Raw genomic sequence first — 17,436 nt, forward strand, 5'->3', positions numbered from 1 at the left:
GAGGAAGTCTTTTATTTTAAGATGCTGAAGATTTCACCTGAAAGGATCTTGTACTCTGGAATTCTCTTAGCTTAATAGAATTTGTAGGCAGCAATTACTAGTGTTCTGCTCAACAGCAGAAACTGTTCTCTAGTAGAGTGTCAGCACCAGTGCTGAAGATGCTTGCATCTTGACTTGGTTCTTAGACTTAGAAGGAAAAGTCCTTGGGCTCCAGTTCCAAGCCAAAGTCCTCATTAGCACTGAACACTTCCTGCTTCCTGTTCTTTTTTAGCTTTATAAAGTTTCATTCTGCCAGAAAACCCAACAGTGAAGTCAGGATAGGTGAGAGGGGTGAAATAAATTGATGCATTTTAGAAGAAATCCAGTGCATTTACTATGAAAGACAATATTTTCCACCTCCCCAAATCACAATGCTTCATGTGGAAAAAGACAACATGGCTGGAACTGTTCACATGATGCTTTGCTGTCTGACCTCTTCAGAGGCAGAAGTCTGGCAATTTTTGCATTCTAATAGCAGCAGCTATTTATGTGGAGTGAAAAGTATTGCAGCAAGAGTGGCCTACAGTCTTACACTAAAGTGGACAGAATTGTAGAATGGTTTGACTTGGAAAGGACCTTTAAGATCATCTGGTTCCAACCCTCCAGCCATGGCCAGACACATCTTCCAGTAGAAGATGTTAAACTCAGGGCCCCATCCAGCCTGTCCTTGAACATTTCCAGGCATGGGACATCCTCTGGGCAACCTCTTCTAGTGCCTCAGCATTGTCACAGTAAAGATTTTTCTTTTCCTAGTAGCTAATATAAACCTTTTTCCTTTCAGCTTAAATCCACTCCTCCTCATTCTGTCCCTACAATCCCTGATAGAGTCCCTCCCTGTCTTTCCTGTAGGCCCCTTCAGGTATTGGAAGGTTGCTATAACTTCTCCCTAGAGCCTTCTGTCTCAACTTTCTCAGCCTATCTTCTCAGCAGAGGTGCTCCAGGCCTCTGATCATCGTTTTGGCCTCATTTTGCCCTAGCAGGTCCATGTCTTTCCTGTGCTGGGACCCCAGAGCTGGATGCAGTGCTCCAGGTGGGCTCTCACCAGAGCAGAGCAGAGCAGAGGGGCAGAATCCCCTCTACCCCACTGCCTGTGGTGCAGTCCAGGCCACAATTGGCTTTCCAGGCTGCAAGAGCACACTGCTGGCTCATGTCCAGCCTCTCATCCATCAGTAGCCCCAAATATGAAATAGTAAAATCTTGCAAACATGCAATCATTAGATTATTTACTCTTTCTGATATGGTCAGGATAGCTTTTCTAGATTCATGCTCATAAGTTCCTGTACACATACACTTGCATAAAGATTTATATGTTTATCAATTGCTCCATCTTACACCACAAGCAACATATTTTAATGTATCGGCTCTGGATAACCAGTGAAGCATTTTTAAATTATGTCATCCATTCCATAAAAATCACTTGAGGAGCTTTTTTATGTGGTAGGCATGCCAGGAGTTAGACTCGATGATCCTTGAGGGTCCCTTCCAACTCAGCAGCTTCTGGGATTCTGTGACATTTTTTTTAGTTTAGCAAGTGTTAAGTTGCAAATTAACTTTCAAATAATCTACCAATAATATATGTAGTGCAATTTTTCTCTGCATAATTTTCAGTTATGAAGAATTCAATTTTATTACATAAAAATACTAATTAATTCTGTTCAAAATGTAAATTTAGATCTCAAATTCGAACTATGGAGTTAAAAGCTCAGAATTCAGGAATTATGCTTAGCATGTTGTCAGCTAGATTTAAGAGGCTTTGTTGAGAGTTCTTTTTGGAAGAAAGCCATTAACCTCCTTAAAAATTTAATTTATTATTTAATAAAGCAATTATGCCTTCTTTTTTTCAGACCTACATTGGTGATATACTGTTACTTGTTAACCCATTTAAAGAACTTCCTATTTATTCTACCATGGTAAGCATTCTCTTTTTAAAAGTTTGCAGATATTTTTTCACAATTCAGATAGTTCATTTGACCAGTCAAACCCCTAAAATTAATTAATGTATAGGCACATTTTATATGGGGGGCATCTTAGTTTTAGTATTTTAGCAAAGCCTTAAAAATTTCTTCCAAGATACAGCTATTTTTTCTGTGTCTTTTTGGTAAGACCGCCATTTTCATAACACTTTGAATGAGCAGGACCTCTTTTGGTTGTTTAAAAATAGTTCCTGATGACCTTGGTGGTTTTTGCCACAGTCAAACTTACAGAAAAAGATGCATACTTCATACAGTGGTTGTTTGAGTTCACACCCCTTGCCCAAAGCATGATTATGGAGATAACAACCTTGGATGGTGCACAAAGGCTCAAAATGTCTGTCTGTCCTCCCCATCAGGCTCCTCATCTGGGGCACTGCAGAGAGCAAAACACTGAGCACCAGCTGAGCACTGCCCTGGGTTGGGCACAGGGAGGGGGCTTGTGCCAGGCACCGCCAGCGTTTGGGCAAGGGGGATTGAGCCATGTGAAAACATCCAAGTGTTTTGATCTCTCCTTCATCTTCACCCAGATCTTTTAGAGATACAGCTTTGGTATAACTTAATTTATCCTCCCCTCTTATCTTCTCATTGATGCACAGAGATCACAGAGTTCAGCCTCCCTGACAGGGAATGTCCAAATATGTCTATTTAACTTACAAGAATTATAAAGGGTTAAAAATTTGGGAAGCAAATTGTCATTTGTGGCTGTTTGCTGCATCATGTGGCTTGGTGTGTAACAGTAGTAAATCTGAGAGAAAGAAACACAGTGATATTCATGGTAGAAGCAGCAGATTCTAAGGAGGGAGTCTGAATTTATTTCTAGAAATCAAAATCACCCATCATCGCCAAGGTTTTAGATGATGGTATTTTTTCCTGGCACTGTGTATTTTATATGGGATACATGATTTTGTGCACCAAGAGAGAACTGTAAAGAGGAAGAGTTTACATATTAAAATGTTTCCTGAATGTTTGCTGCATCTTTACTTCTCTGTGATAGATCTATTTAATTAAGTTCATCATGAGACACTTTTTTTGTCCTGTAATTGTTTGGGTCACCTTGGATAATAATTGCTTTCACTTCATCTTTGTAATCTGCAGACAATTGTGCATTATGCAGGTATTTCCCAGATGATCAAGAAACCATGGTTGTAAAACCACTTTGTTTTTGAAATGCTCCAATGTAGTGCAGCATCTTAGCTGATGTTGTATTAAAGTCTCTAAGTGTTAGATGGTCTATGTATTAAAGTAATAAAAAGTGATGATCTCAATTCCTCACTAAATGCTGACATGCTATATGATGTGGCTCATTAGTTAGCATTTTTGTTTCAGGTATGCAGTTTGTTAGCTGTCAAAAAGAAAAGGAATGCAAACATGTATTGAGCATGATACTATTTTTAGAACAAGGATGAAGCAATGAAAATATCATCATCTATATATTTTAATAACAGCCACATTTTATGTTTCCTTCTTTTTTAAAAAAAACAATGTATATAACTTTTTGACAGACAATTTTGTTATTGTGCAGTGATTGCACACACTTTGTTCCAATAGAATACTACCAAAATAAATGTTTCATAAGAAATCATTCACTCTGAGATGACATAAAGAATCACACAATAATGGACACTGATGTACTTTGCTCCTTATGAAATTCCATGTAATTGCAAGATGACAAAATTATTGCATTTCTACATGGAAATACACTGTACAACTACACTGCACATTACAATAGCATTATACAAAAGACATGCAAGTACAATTTTGAAGGTATCATAGTGACTGTAGAAATGCTTGAGCTGCAGTCTTGCTGATTTGTTGCATTCCTGCAGAATTTACTTGTGCCCGATTAGGACAAATATATCCTTGAAGTTCATGTTAGAAAAATACATAAACTTGCCACATTTTGCATTGAGCATACTTGTGTGAAGGTTTTTCTTTGTACTTAGTGACATTCTGAAATGATTCCTGGAGAATTGGTGTGGATTTAATCCTTTTGGTCTGGTAGCCCTTAAGGCCTGACTGAGAAGATATCATGGAGGATTCATTCAGCTTCACTGTTGTAGATACCCCAGGATTAAATAGTTTAGTATCTAATTAAACAAGACAGCATGGGACAGAAAGGGATGACATATCAGGATATCCTCAGGAAAAAAAAAAAAAAAAAAAGTGGTTTCTATAAGAGATAATTGGATTTACTCAGGCTTTAAGGGTAGTACATGTTGCCAGCTATGTGTGTCAGGAGTTATTCTATATTGCAGAGAGCCTATTTGTGGGAGACGGCTCTGCCATGTAATAAATTATTAGTTTATAAATTATTCCTTTAACTTTTCATGGGATGTTCATATTTAATTTTGTAAATTTTCAAGTCAAGACATTGAAAAACTATAAATGTAAGGCATTAAAATGTAGCTTACTAGGTTTTCTTTTACTTAATGCACAAACCAGCACTGTTAAGTCCTCTAGTTATGTTTCATTTTGTATCTTAATTAGACTTTCTGTGTTTTAAGATCTATTTTCTGTAATTAAGATCTTCATAGCTGTTGTAAAGGTATCGCTTCTATACATAGAGAAGTTCTGTCCATAATGCTTAGAAAGCTTTACAGAAGACCCAAGATTAAGGAGGTGAAACATAACTGTTTTGAAATGCATTTATCATTTTAATTTTCTGTAATTTTTCAGGTCACTCAGCTTTATTTAAGTAACTCTGGAAAACTGTGTTCCTCACTTCCCCCACATATATTTTCCTGTGCTGAAAGAGCTTACCACATGCTATTCCAGGAGCAGCGTCCCCAGTGCTTTATCCTCAGGTGAAAATTTATCTTTCTATTAATTAATTTGTACCTCCTGCCTTTCAGCAGTTTCCCTTGGGCCTCAGCAGTTGAGATTTCAATTTTTTTTTTCTCTAACTGATTTTTTTTTTCTGTGTACTGATCTCTGTATCATACATTAGAGCAAAATAGAAATGAAAAAGGTTTAATTACATCTCAAGTTCATAAATTCTCTTGGGCAATTGCCACTCCATGTAGCTGCATCTAATTAGGAACAAGAGTTAATGGTAAAGAATTCAAAACTGCTGTGTGTGTTTGCTGATATTACATGAATCAGGATTAGAAACAGAATCTATTGACAATAAAAATGATAAGTCCTTGACTAAATTATAAACCCCTGTGGTGAGGTGCTTGTATTGGAGCATGCACTCTGCCTCTGTTTGTGTGACCATGAGTTTGTTCTTTAGCTCTCCAAGCTCAAAATAGATTTAAAATGGACTTTAACCCTTACTCACAGTGTTGTTTCAATGATAAATAACTCAAGATTGTGAGTAATTGTATTAGTAATCTGTGAAAAAAGTTTCATCCAAATATGCTGGTTTTATAATGGTGAAATTTGGCATTCACCTGGAATGTTTTAATCCCCAAATCTATTAATCCTTCTTTTCTCAAACTCTTTGAAAACAGTGCGTCTGGTGAATTTGATGTACTCAGTCAAAGAAATGTGTCTCTCAGTCTCATCCCTTTTCAATCTTTTCACTCTTTACATACTTTCCTATCTTGTGAATCTTTAATCTTAACATCCTCTTTGGGATTAGAGACTCAATGAGATTTTAAAAGACCTTTGAAATCATTGAGCCCAACCTTTGACTGAACACCACCTTGTCAACTAGACCATGTCACTGAGTGCAGTTCCAGTCATTTCTTGAACACCTCCAGGGATGGTGACTTTACCACTGCCCTGAGCAGCCCATTCTAATGTCTAATCACCCTTCCTGCAAAGACCTGATGTCCAACTGTCCTGCTTTAGGGTGAATTTGGGAGAAAACTTCTAAAGGGGTTCTTCTTGAAAGTAAGTTCAAGTGGACCCTCCCCCAGCTGGTTTGGGAAAAGATTTCTTTGGAGAAAAGTGAAAACAAAAGTTTGTTTTTGTTAAATTGTTTAACAGGCAAAGCATTCACTAGGACAAAATTTGAATAATATAAAACAATGAAACCTCTTGCCAATCTGAAGATATGACAAATTCAGAAAGTCCCCTTGGTGGGCTGTAGCTCAGCTCACTCAGTCTCTTATCAGTCCCTCTAGTGCTGGAAATGTCGCAGCCCAGGCCTGGGCCACTGGGCCACAGGTGTGAGCTGCTGGTGCTCTTCTGGTGTTCAGCCCAGAACAGGTTCAAACAGTCCAAGAAAAAGAAAAAACAACAGTCCAGGGAACTTCTCTGCCTCAGCTAGCCAAAACAAACCAAAAGCAAAGGAGAGCTCTGTCCCGCCGTCTGTCTGTGCTGCCAATAACCCAGTCCGGGAGAAAGATACAGGGGAGCAAGTGCAGTCCCTGATTACAAACTCCCACCTTCACTCTTGGAACCAGTCTTAAAGGTGTAAAACTTATTTCTGGGCTAAACAAACGAATGGGGATACAAGCATCAAAAAGTCACTCTAGGGCACCTAAACCTTCCCTAGTGCAGCTTGAGGCTATTTTCTCTCTGTTTTGTCGCTGGGAGAAGAGGACAATCCCCACCTGGCTACACTCTCAGGCAGTTGTAGAGAGAAATCAGGTCTCTCCCAAGCCTCCTTTTCTCCAGGCTAAAACTCCCCCAGCTCCCTCAGCCATTCTTCCTAGGACTTGGTGCTCCAAACCCTTGAGCAGCTCCGTTGCCCTTCTCTGGACTCCCTCCAGCACTTGAATTTACTTTCTTGAAGTAAGGAGACCAGAACTGGACACAGGACTTGAGGTGCAGCCAAATTTGTTACCTTTTTACATTTTTTTCCCCCAGTCACTTCACATCTGATAAAAAGCTCACTCACTGAAATAGAGCATTTTACAACAGGAAAGCATTTAGCCAAATCACTGAAGAACCTATTATCAATTATTTGCAATTATTTTAGGTTTGTAGCAAGCCAGCTTTATTCATATATGCTTAACACCAAGAGCTGTCTTTGTATAAACTTCTAATGGAAGTTATGGAATAAAATGATATTATTAGTTATGCTCTTAAATAGCCAGTAGGTGGACTTTTCATTATTAGCTTCCTTCTGACTGCATTTTGCTCCTGCTTTTCAGGATATGAAAATACATTAAGCACTGACAAGATAAGTAAAGAGCTGTCCAGGGAGCCTAAATATAGTCCTGTTAAAAGCTAAGGATCCTTAATAAATCAAACCAAAGATTTATGGCATGCTGATTGCTAATTTTGTGAGTCAAAAAGTCATAATGAATACATAAAATGAAATGGTCTAGCTTGTTAACAGTCAGGAGTGTCAATATCCAATGATACTGTTGTGACATAAATCACGTATTTAAGCCAAATAATCTGGAATGGGGAGAAGTCCTTGTGTTTTACAGTGGAATTCATTGAAAGCTTTGGATTTCCTCAGTTTAGCATCACCAAAAGCATTCTGTTCAATTTAATTTTTCTTAAGTATAATTCCATGTATTTTAGATGCAATGGGCTCCTGCAGTACAGTTACATATTTGTATTGAAACATTGTTTAGAAATACACTGTCCAATTCAGCTTAATTTTAGAAATATAATAAAAAATAATGATATCTCTAACTGATCAATCAAAAGATTGATCAGTTACAGATAGCATTACTGATAATACAAGACTCATTCTTTTGTATTTAACAGTTTTGCTTGCACATATTTGTTTCAAATCTAGAAACCTCAGTCACTGGGAGCAAGACTCAGTGTCTCACTTACTTACTCTGAAAATGGAGAAGAAATAAATTATTCTGACCCCCAAAAGTGTGCGAACTTAGTCACTCTTCCCTGGATATACCTTACTATATTAATGGGAATTTGGAGTAGTAATGCTCCCTGTAGTACAATAAGAGATTTGTTTCAAAAGTTCATGCAGAACAGCACACCTGTCTTCCTTTAAATCTGGTAGAAATCTTATATGAACACATTCTGTCAGCAGTTTTCCATCACTTCTGATCATAGTTCAAGTACTGCAGGAGTAAGTTACGTTATATATGGTATGAGTGTGGTATCTTTGGTCAGAATTGAAAATGAAGCACAAAAAATAAAACCCTGCCATTTATAACATCTGAAATGACAGATATATTGCTTACAAGTTCTGTATTTTGTCATATTTTCCCTGAATAGATGATTTATAGAATTTCTTTATAATGGGGTTGTTGTTTACCTAACAGTAATGATCCAATCATGATCCACTGTTCTGAAATCATAAAGGTATAGACAAAGCTGCCTAAGATGTAGAAATTGGGGGTAAGCAAGTACTTCTCAGCACTTGCAGAAAGTAATTATTAAAAAGTGCCTGGGGTTGGCTGTTTTCTGACTCTTTTACCTGGGCTTCCTTGATTAATTTTTTCCATGTGATGGCTCTGTCTATCTCAAAGTCCCCCTCCATGCAATATATATGATAATGGATGATAATCCAAATGCTGTAGATTTGACAGTTGTAGCTTCTTTAATTCCCCTGGGTGTATAATGGGTCATGTTCTTTGCTTCACATGACTTTGTATTTTCACACTTTCAATTGTTTTTTTTTCCTAACAAATTCAGATTTTAATTTTTTTTCTTAATTTCAAAACAGAACTTATTTTTTAATTATTCATAGTATTTGAAGAAAGACGTTTTGAGCTGTAATTAAGGCTGTATTAACAAAATATTTAAAAAGCAATAGTAGGGAACAGGCCCCCCATCAGGTAGTTATAAAGAAAAGCTGGAAAGCCAGAGGGGGAAGGGGAGAAAACTTCATGAACTTCCTTCCTAACTAACTAAACTTCATGTTTCTTCCTGAAGTCTCACCTAAATTTCCCCTCTTTCAGTTTGTACCATTATTCCTTGTCCTGTCACTACGGTTCCTGACTAAGAGTCCCACTTTGGCTTCCCTGCAGGGAATTTTGCTTATTTCCTCCATGCCACCACTTTTCTATTGTTTCTTTCAACATTGGTCATTCTATTGCCTTTCACCCTATTTACTCACCCTATACAGTTTCCCTGTCAGAAATACTCATTTTATTCTACATCACAAACCAGAAATCACAGCAATCTAGATAGAATCACTAAAGTCAGAATGTACTGCAGAAAGCGGGCAGGTTGTAAAATCAATCAACTTTTTATTTTCCTTCCTGTTCCTTTTGTATTTTCTTTCCATTCTTCCTATTGTATTCTTCACTTTCCATTTCTTCTGATTCCCCATCATTACCACAACAGTAATTTCCCCATCTGCAAAGAGAACCAGGCAGCATAAGTGAGCTCCTTTACTGGATGAAAGATAAAGGAAAACATAAAATTGGTGCTATAAGTACCTTCAAAAAGACTTGAAAGCATTAGATTTGATTGGTTTGACCTGTGGTACAAGACAAGGTATGTTGACAGCTCTGACAGCCTTCATGTATATACACAGTCTGTCTGTCTCCTATGTTGTGTTCTTTATTTGTCATCCATAAACCTTCTGTTATTTGAAATAAAGTTTTGATGGAGGTACCTTCAATCCATTCAAACAAAGCTAGCAGAGAATATAAATAACATTTCAGTTGTATAACTAGCCCTGATTCCTCCCTCTCTTCCTTGCCTGTCTTCTTGCAGTGGAGAAAGTGGTTCTGGGAAGACTGAAGCCTGCAAACAGATAGTGAAACACCTCACTTGCAGAGCCAGCTGCAGCAGAAATACCTTTGATACAAAGATAAAACACGTAAGTAGCATTCCGACTACTGAGTGAAATGAAGCAAAATCTTGGCCTCTTGGATAGACAGAGATATTTGAGTTGTGTGGAAAAAGGTGTCAGCTCTGTAGAAGTTCATAAATGGCTTGTTTTCACCTTTGAAGTAAAACAAAGTTGTTTTTTTTTTTTTCCATGAATGGGAATGGGATTGGGATTAAGCTCACATTGATCTGATAAAAAGCATCTCCAAAGTGGAGATAGTTTTGTTTCTATGTTTTAGTGACTTTGAAAATCAGTGTTGCAGTGAATAGGAAACATGTCTGTGATAAGGAACTGTTTCTTATACACGAAATTAATTGCCTTCAGTAAATAAATAAATTTGCCTGTATGGTATTTGCTGGACAGTATAAGAAGTGTCGAGACATCTGAAGTAATAGTATGCAAGACAGAAACTATAAACTTGCAGGAAAACTGCAAGGATTGAATGAAGTCATATGGCTCAATATCTGTGTACTAAATATATTTAAGAAATAGGTAAGAGTTCTAAATATTTTTCAGTCATACTTAATTTACAAAATATATACCCATATTTAATTCCCTAGAAAGGTTCACCCTGAAATTTTAAATTATGCTGAACCCTGGATTGCCAATTCAAATTCTTTAAAGAAATTACCTTTCCTGATGAAACTTCTCATCTGAGATACCAACTCAGAGACAGCTATCAATGGGTCTTAATGGGGGTGGAAGAGCATTATCAAATTTTGGGTATAGAAAGACCCTTTAAAACTAGCTTAGATGGGATATCTGACTTTAGATGGTAAATGTATCAGATCTCATCCGTAGGGAATAGAGATTCTAATTTAGTTACCTTTTAAGGTAACTAAATGAACACAGTTGTCTGGATTCATTCCTGCTGCAGTTATGCATAGCACATTAAATTAATAAAATTGCACAGGTTAAAGCAAGTGCTGAATTAGTCTAAAAGCAAACACATACTTAACATCTCTACTGGAGTGGAACTGGAACCAAAACTTGGCTGGCTAGATTTCTGCTGCCACCTACTGCACAGACATCTGGTTTAATTAATAATTGTGACTGGTTTAATTTTTAGAGCTTCTGTACCACTCCACAGCTTCTCTTCCCTCCCCAGCAAGTTCATCCACCTTCATGAAAAGAGTGATGTCAGAACAAGTGTATGTGCACCACATTGCAGTCAGCTTCAAGGACGCACAGAGGAAAGTTCTGAAGGGAATCTGTCAGGGTGCAAGCAACTAATTATACACAAAAAAGCTAAATACAATGGCTGTGACCATGAAAGCCTAACATGGAAATGCATTAGTGAGATGTGCCATAAAAAATGTCTGAATCTGTTTTCCCCTCAGTTTTTACTAGTATAATCTTGAAATAATTCTATTTGAAATCAAGAATTTATGCCATTTCTGACATGATATAAAACTTGTAAATTCCTCTGTTGGATTATTAGTATTGACTGACTGTAGCTTTAAAAGCTTTCAAAGATTTTAATATTTTGCTAAGTATGACAGTTCCAGGAATATGATTCCAGTCACTCGTGTCTGAATTACTGGTAGGGACACAGCTCACGTGTGAATCTTACACTTAAAACTTCTACTATTCTGAAATTACTTTTTTTGGAATATATTTATTTTGAGCTGTCCTACTTTAATTACTATTTTGGAAAAAAATCTGCAAAGTATTTTTTTTTAAGTATGAGACGAAAAATGGTCTTCTTCTTTTTCCCCAATAAATTAATTACAACCAAACCTCACAGATGTTTCTTGAAATATCTTCCTGTTTATTTCCTCTCTTTTTGCTTCTTTAATATTATTTTGCAGGTAAACTGTATCTTGGAGGCCTTTGGACATGCTAAGACACCCTTGAGTGATTTTTCCAGCTGTTTTATAAAGTATTTTGAACTACAGTTTTGTGAGAGAAAAAAAACATTAATTGCAGGTAAGTATCACTTAATCTGTAAATTTTGATGTCACGCACAGAGTGTCAGATCAGAGATCCCAGTGTGCCATGCACAGAATTGGACAGCAAGGGATTCAAAGGACATGAAAGAGGCCAGGGGGGTCAGGGAGTGTCAGAGGAACAGATTTCACAGCCTGTGAATTGATCACTCGTCACGAGTGAGCAGCGCCCTGTTCTAAGCAACCACAAGGTGGCAGGAAAAGACAAGAAACAAATTGACAGCAGCAATTCCTTATATTTCCCAGGCGGTCATGTTTCGTTTTATTTCACAGGTCAACAAACTGAGAGAGCTGTGAAATAAAAGTGAAAAATGGATTAAGTTGTTAAGTTGTGCTTTTGTACCTATTATTGTATTGGGTATTTTAAGTATCCCTTAAATTAGTGAGTAATAGAATATGTTTACTACAAAAAACAAAAACAAAAATAAAACCCAAACAACAACAACAAAACAAAAACAAACAAACAAAAACAAAAAAAAAAAAACAACAAAAAAGCCAACAAGTATATTCTGTAATACTGAAATTAGAAGTAATTTATTTCAGCTTAGAGCTTCTTTTAAAACAACTAGGAACCATATTGTTGTTTATTCTTCTTAGAGGCAAGATAGTGTGAAATTCATTCCTGCTTTCAGATTAAGTGTGAGTCTTCTGATCCATAGTAAGCATTCATTAGTTTCAAAAAAAAAACCAACCAAAAACAGAAACAAAAACAAATACCTCCAAAAAAACAAAAAAAGAAAGAAAAACAAGGAAATTGAGCAAACTTTCAGTTTGATTCTGAAAGCTCTCTCTTCAAAAGCAGTCAGAGAGAGCTTTCCTTTCTGGTCCACATAGGTCATCATAAAGCTACTCACTATCAAAGCAAAGTATGTCTGCAGAAACAACTACACAGTTTCTTACTTGCACTGTTCCTGGATGCAGAAGCTGTATTGCATGACACACTTTTGTTCCAAGTAAATTAAAGTAAATTACATTCTCTTAGATAAGCATTTCCAAATCTACTCCTTTTTTTTTTTTTTTTTTAATTTTAAAACTCTTTTTTTCTGAAGACTTTCCTAAAATTTCTTTGGAAATATTTCCAATTACATTTTCTTGAGACAGTTCACTATACTCTAGAAAATATGATAGTGCCTTCACGGGAAATGTCATGCATGGGAAATTGCTAACATTTTTTTCTGGTTTGTTTTATAATGAGTGTAGGATAATTTCAAAGGAAATTCAAAACTAAAAATGTGTGATTTTGTTTTTCATTTATAAGCTCTTGTGGGAGGAATGCAAATTTAAATATACATTAGCATGGACTGAAGAGCATCTCAGTTCAGTTTGTAAAAACTAAACCTCAATCTCTAAAGCTAAAATTTTATCAACCCTTTGTATTGTACCTATTTAATTTTAGTATATTGTGTCTATAGGGACATGGGTTTATGGACAGCTTTACTCAGAACTGACTGTTTAATTCATAGCCATTGCCTGTGACAGGATCAGTTAAACAGGTTCTTGTGTCAGTTTTCTGATTCACTAATTCTGTGTTTTCATGATTCTCAAGCCATAGGCATCAAATGAGAAAATATAAGGGTAGTCAGGTCAATTAACAAATGTAAACAAATTACTTATCTACCCTGCTATTCCCCAATTATTTAAAAATTGAATCAATTATTTTTCCCAACTCTAAGATATCTTAAAGTTACATAATTTACGGTCAAGAGAGGCATGCCTTGCTACAGCAGTAGAAATGTGCTGTATATTTCTGAAATTGGCAATTGTTCCTGCTGTTTGATTTGCGTAGTAGATGTTGCCATTTCTCAGCCACTGCTAAGCATCACATCTGAGTGAAATTGTCCCAGGTTTAGACCACCATAAATGCAAAAAGAATAATGCATATTGTCTTTGGCAGGTTTAAATTCCACCCAGGCATACTCTGTATTTATTTGCAAGATCATTTGCAGCAGTATTTACTGTCTGCACTGTTTAAACATAAATTAATAATTTAAAGATGCAGAACATCTGATTTTGCTGAGCCATGAATTTATAACTCATTGATACTAACGGGGCTAAATATGTCTGATTTGTAAACAAAAATCCAAGTGACACTAGGCTGCCTCCATCAAAGGGTTTAGGTGGTTTAACCTCCTCCACAGATAGATATTACATGTGGAGATCTGGAACAATTTACTAAGGCAGGGACATGCAAAATACGTGTGCACACTTTTTATTACAGAGGGCAAGCCCAAGGGGGCACTCCTTGTGTTTTGAGTGGACACCAGTGAAGTTTGTGACAACTTCTTATTCATGCTGAAGTTCTTCTAGACCCTGGAAATGCTCTGACTTTTATCCAAGGTTTATTCTTCTAGCAGAAAGTACAATGTACCTAAATAATTGAAATGTTCTCCATAATTTTCATCATTAGATTTGATTCATTCTTTAGCATAAACTGTATTTCTGACATGAAGAAATCCTTGTTTGGAAAAAAAGGATGGAGAATTATAGTGTGGCTCTACTCAAAGCAAAGCCAGTACAGATATCTGAAGAGGTTTTATGTAACAAAAAGTTTTATTTTAGAACAAACACTTAGAATAAACTGCAGGCCAGTGATTTCATTAAGTTTCTAAAACAAATTAAGCTGCTTTTCAGGCATTGATTAGCTCAGTCTTCACTTTTTGAAAACCAAGGACAGATTTTTTTTTAAATTTTTTTTTTAAGTGACATTGAAATGGACAAACAAATGTTTTCTTGGCTTTACAAATAGCTGTGTTTTGGACAGCATGGTTTTTGAGAAGGAGCAATGTAGTTTCTAAGAATCCATAACTGAAAGACAGATTTCACTGGCCACACTTAAAATACAGAATCTGCTTGCTGACTCTGTAGCTTCTGAGTAGATCAAGTGAGCTGTTAAAGGAAGTAAAAATTTGTTTGTGCCTGGAGGCACAATTACCATTGCACAAAAATGACAGACTTTGCTTTGGAACTTTATGAGTGTTCTCCCTTTTATTTCACACATAGATTAACAAACATATTTCACTTTATAGGAAAGCATACTACCATGATAATTTTCTTTATGACTCTTAGCACCATTAAGATGATGCTTTGTTTGATTCTTTCTGATTGGAAGCTTGGCTTTTCTTAACAGCTCTTCCCACTGCTGGAGATGCTAGTTGAGATGGAATGTATTTAGCCTTATTAAAGTGCAGGTGACTTGAAGTACTTGGAAAAGGCTGAATTAATTTGTGTCATCTGAATAACTGATGTTACTCATCATTAAAGTTAAATGATAGATGACCTTTGGTAACATTTTTCCTGCTTCTATTAATCAATGAATGTTAAAAACACCTGAAGTGGTAGTTATAAAAGCCTTAGTGAAAAATATTGCACACAGAAACGTGATTAAAGATTTGCAGTGAACTCTTTTCAAATTAATTGATGGTTGGATTAGTTTTACTGTGAAATAAGTTACAAGCACAATAAAAGATGGAAATCATCCTTCAGGTTCATCTATTCTGTTTCACCCTGTAGAAATGACAACCAGGTAATGATTGATTCTGACGAAAGTGTGTGTCTGGGCCAGTTCTGCCATTATTGCATTGCTTCAATTTATAATGTGTTGCAAAGTTACTGGAGCCAGAGACATACATGATTTCCCAAGTGTGCCTTTCTACTTCCCATACAGGTTTGGGTTTTTTAGTTTTTTCTGTAGTGTAGCAGCAGAGGATTAGATGGATGATACACAATTTCTCATCATATTGATTCCATAATAGCAGCTCACTACTACATTTTGTAGGATGATTAAATGGGCCAGATCATGTTTCCTTGCTTCAGCAAGTCAGAGGTACAAGTCCTCTCCGTCAGTCCTGCTGTCTCTTAGCCAGAGTCCCAGGCATGGTTTTGGTTGCCAGCAAATGTCAGGAAATATCTGTGCTGTTACATAAAGAGAGTGTAGAGGATGTCCCTGGCTAATGTACCACTGACCTTCTGCACTCCTTAACTGGGGTGTGTCCAGGATGGTTTGGCCTGTGCAGAGTAGCTCTTTGAGACCCTGCATAGTTGTATTTAGTTCATTGACAGAATTTAGCTGCTGAGGCCTTTCTCAAAACAACATGTTCAGGATTCACCCATTTCATTTCTCTCCCATCTGTGCTGTCTTTCAGCAGCATTCTCAAAGGCTGTGTTCCCTCATACACACTACTTCAAGTAACCGCAGGTTTGCTGTGTTTATTTCAACAGTATAAACAGAAACTTAAAGAACTTCAAAAGATAAGTTTAATTTAAAAGGAAATGACCAGACAAATACAGATGATACAGCAATAACTTAGCAGTGGACATTAGCAATTGTATGGTGACAGGAACGGACATTCTGCCTGCTGGCCTAATGCCTCATTAGCCTGATGCAACTACCTCAAATACACACTGTCATTCACCAAAATATTTCACTTTGCATTAGGCAACAGCTGTGAGTCCAGAACTGATTCTGAAAATATTGCTTTAATCCCAGCCAGCTTAAAAAAAGTAAAAAATGAGAAAAATTCCAAAAAGATGCGAGTGGTATGCATTTAGAGAGCATACTTCCTGTGCTGCCGGATGCATGCACCAATATTTACAGTGACTATATGTTCAAATAATACTTCCAGTTCATGAGGAAAGGAGTCCTGAATGAGTTGGGTGAAAGCCAGGCTACAGTTTAATATTCTCATCTGCTTACTGGGTTCAAAAATATGGGTTCTCTGTTGCTGAGAAGTGCACCTTATGCTCCAAACTCAAGAGCCCGAGAGTGACCCCAGGGTGAGGGTGCTTGCAAGACTCTGTGAAAGCTCTGCCATACTCCAGATACTGAAAAGCCTAGAGCTGCAGCATGGACCATGTCCATGTGGTAGAGGTGATCAGTTATGTGTGAAGAGAAGTGCTTCTGGTCTTTGTACCACAGCTAGTGTTAAAATAATGAGAGAATTTATGCCAGCAGCTGAGTAAGTGGGAAATGGGATTAGATTCCCATTTACCAGAAAGGCCCTGACCTCTAGCTGCAGTTGGACATTCCCTTGTTCTCTTAGTCTCTTGCATCTGGAACCACATGGTGGTGTATTCCCAGGGCAGAGCTCAAGAGCAGCCTGCCCAAAACAGTGAATATCCCTGTCTCTTCACATGTATCTCTAAAATGTCTTTTATCTTGTAAAAAGGTAAATCAGTCTGAGGCTCAATAATTCCTTTGCTTCTGTGCTTTGCCTCTTTCAGAATCTTTGTGAGACTGAGGTTATATATGATCCTGTAAGCTGTTTTTCTGTAGGCAAATCTCACTCAGATTCATCCTCCTTCACCTTCTTCCCCAGACTTGTGATTCACATGGCTTCTCATTTATTCAGGTCATCATAGCCCATGATCCCCCAGGCTCAGGTCAGTGAGCCTGTTGATAACCTGTTCTGCAGAGGATTTGCCTCTTTGTAGCCATCTAGAAGCTAGGTGGTTAATCAAAACTATTAATCTCTCTGTTCCTGATTACCAGCAGAGAAAGAATAAATGTTTCCAAAGTGTGTTTTTTCAAGAGGTCTTGAATCTCTCTCCCATCTTTCTGTTTAGGAGGAGGATAGAATAGATGCCAGTGCTCAGATAGCTCCATTTTGGTGAGATGACTAATAGCTTGTCTCAGAAAAATCTTGCCATATACAGCAACTTATACAAATCAACATCAGTATCTTCAAAACTAAGTAGTTTTGATGGTAATGTCAAAGAGTAAGTAAGTGTGGTAATATGTTTGTTCTACCAATTCTAATGGAATTGGGGTTTTGAATATGATTGGTATAGAAAACCATGGACTATAAATGGCAATACT

At 37.0% G+C, this 17,436-nt stretch overlaps 1 protein-coding gene across 5 annotated transcripts in view; it reads left to right on the forward strand.

The window, feature by feature from the left end:
- Positions 1-17,436, forward strand: part of MYO16 (myosin XVI) — a 359,080-nt gene that overhangs the window by 192,683 nt on the left and 148,961 nt on the right. For all 5 annotated transcript variants that reach the window (XM_071430590.1, XM_071430592.1, XM_071430591.1 and 2 more), the window contains exons 12-15: positions 1,884-1,949; positions 4,689-4,816; positions 9,555-9,660; positions 11,484-11,601. In XM_071430590.1, coding sequence (XP_071286691.1) covers positions 1,884-1,949; positions 4,689-4,816; positions 9,555-9,660; positions 11,484-11,601 — 418 coding nt within the window. The remainder of the gene's footprint in view (positions 1-1,883; positions 1,950-4,688; positions 4,817-9,554; positions 9,661-11,483; positions 11,602-17,436) is intronic.

Source organism: Agelaius tricolor, unplaced genomic scaffold (assembly GCF_023055355.1).
Source record: "Agelaius tricolor isolate 1412-34295 unplaced genomic scaffold, bAgeTri1.0.p SCAF_7, whole genome shotgun sequence".
Classification (NCBI taxonomy): Eukaryota; Metazoa; Chordata; class Aves; order Passeriformes; family Icteridae; genus Agelaius; species Agelaius tricolor.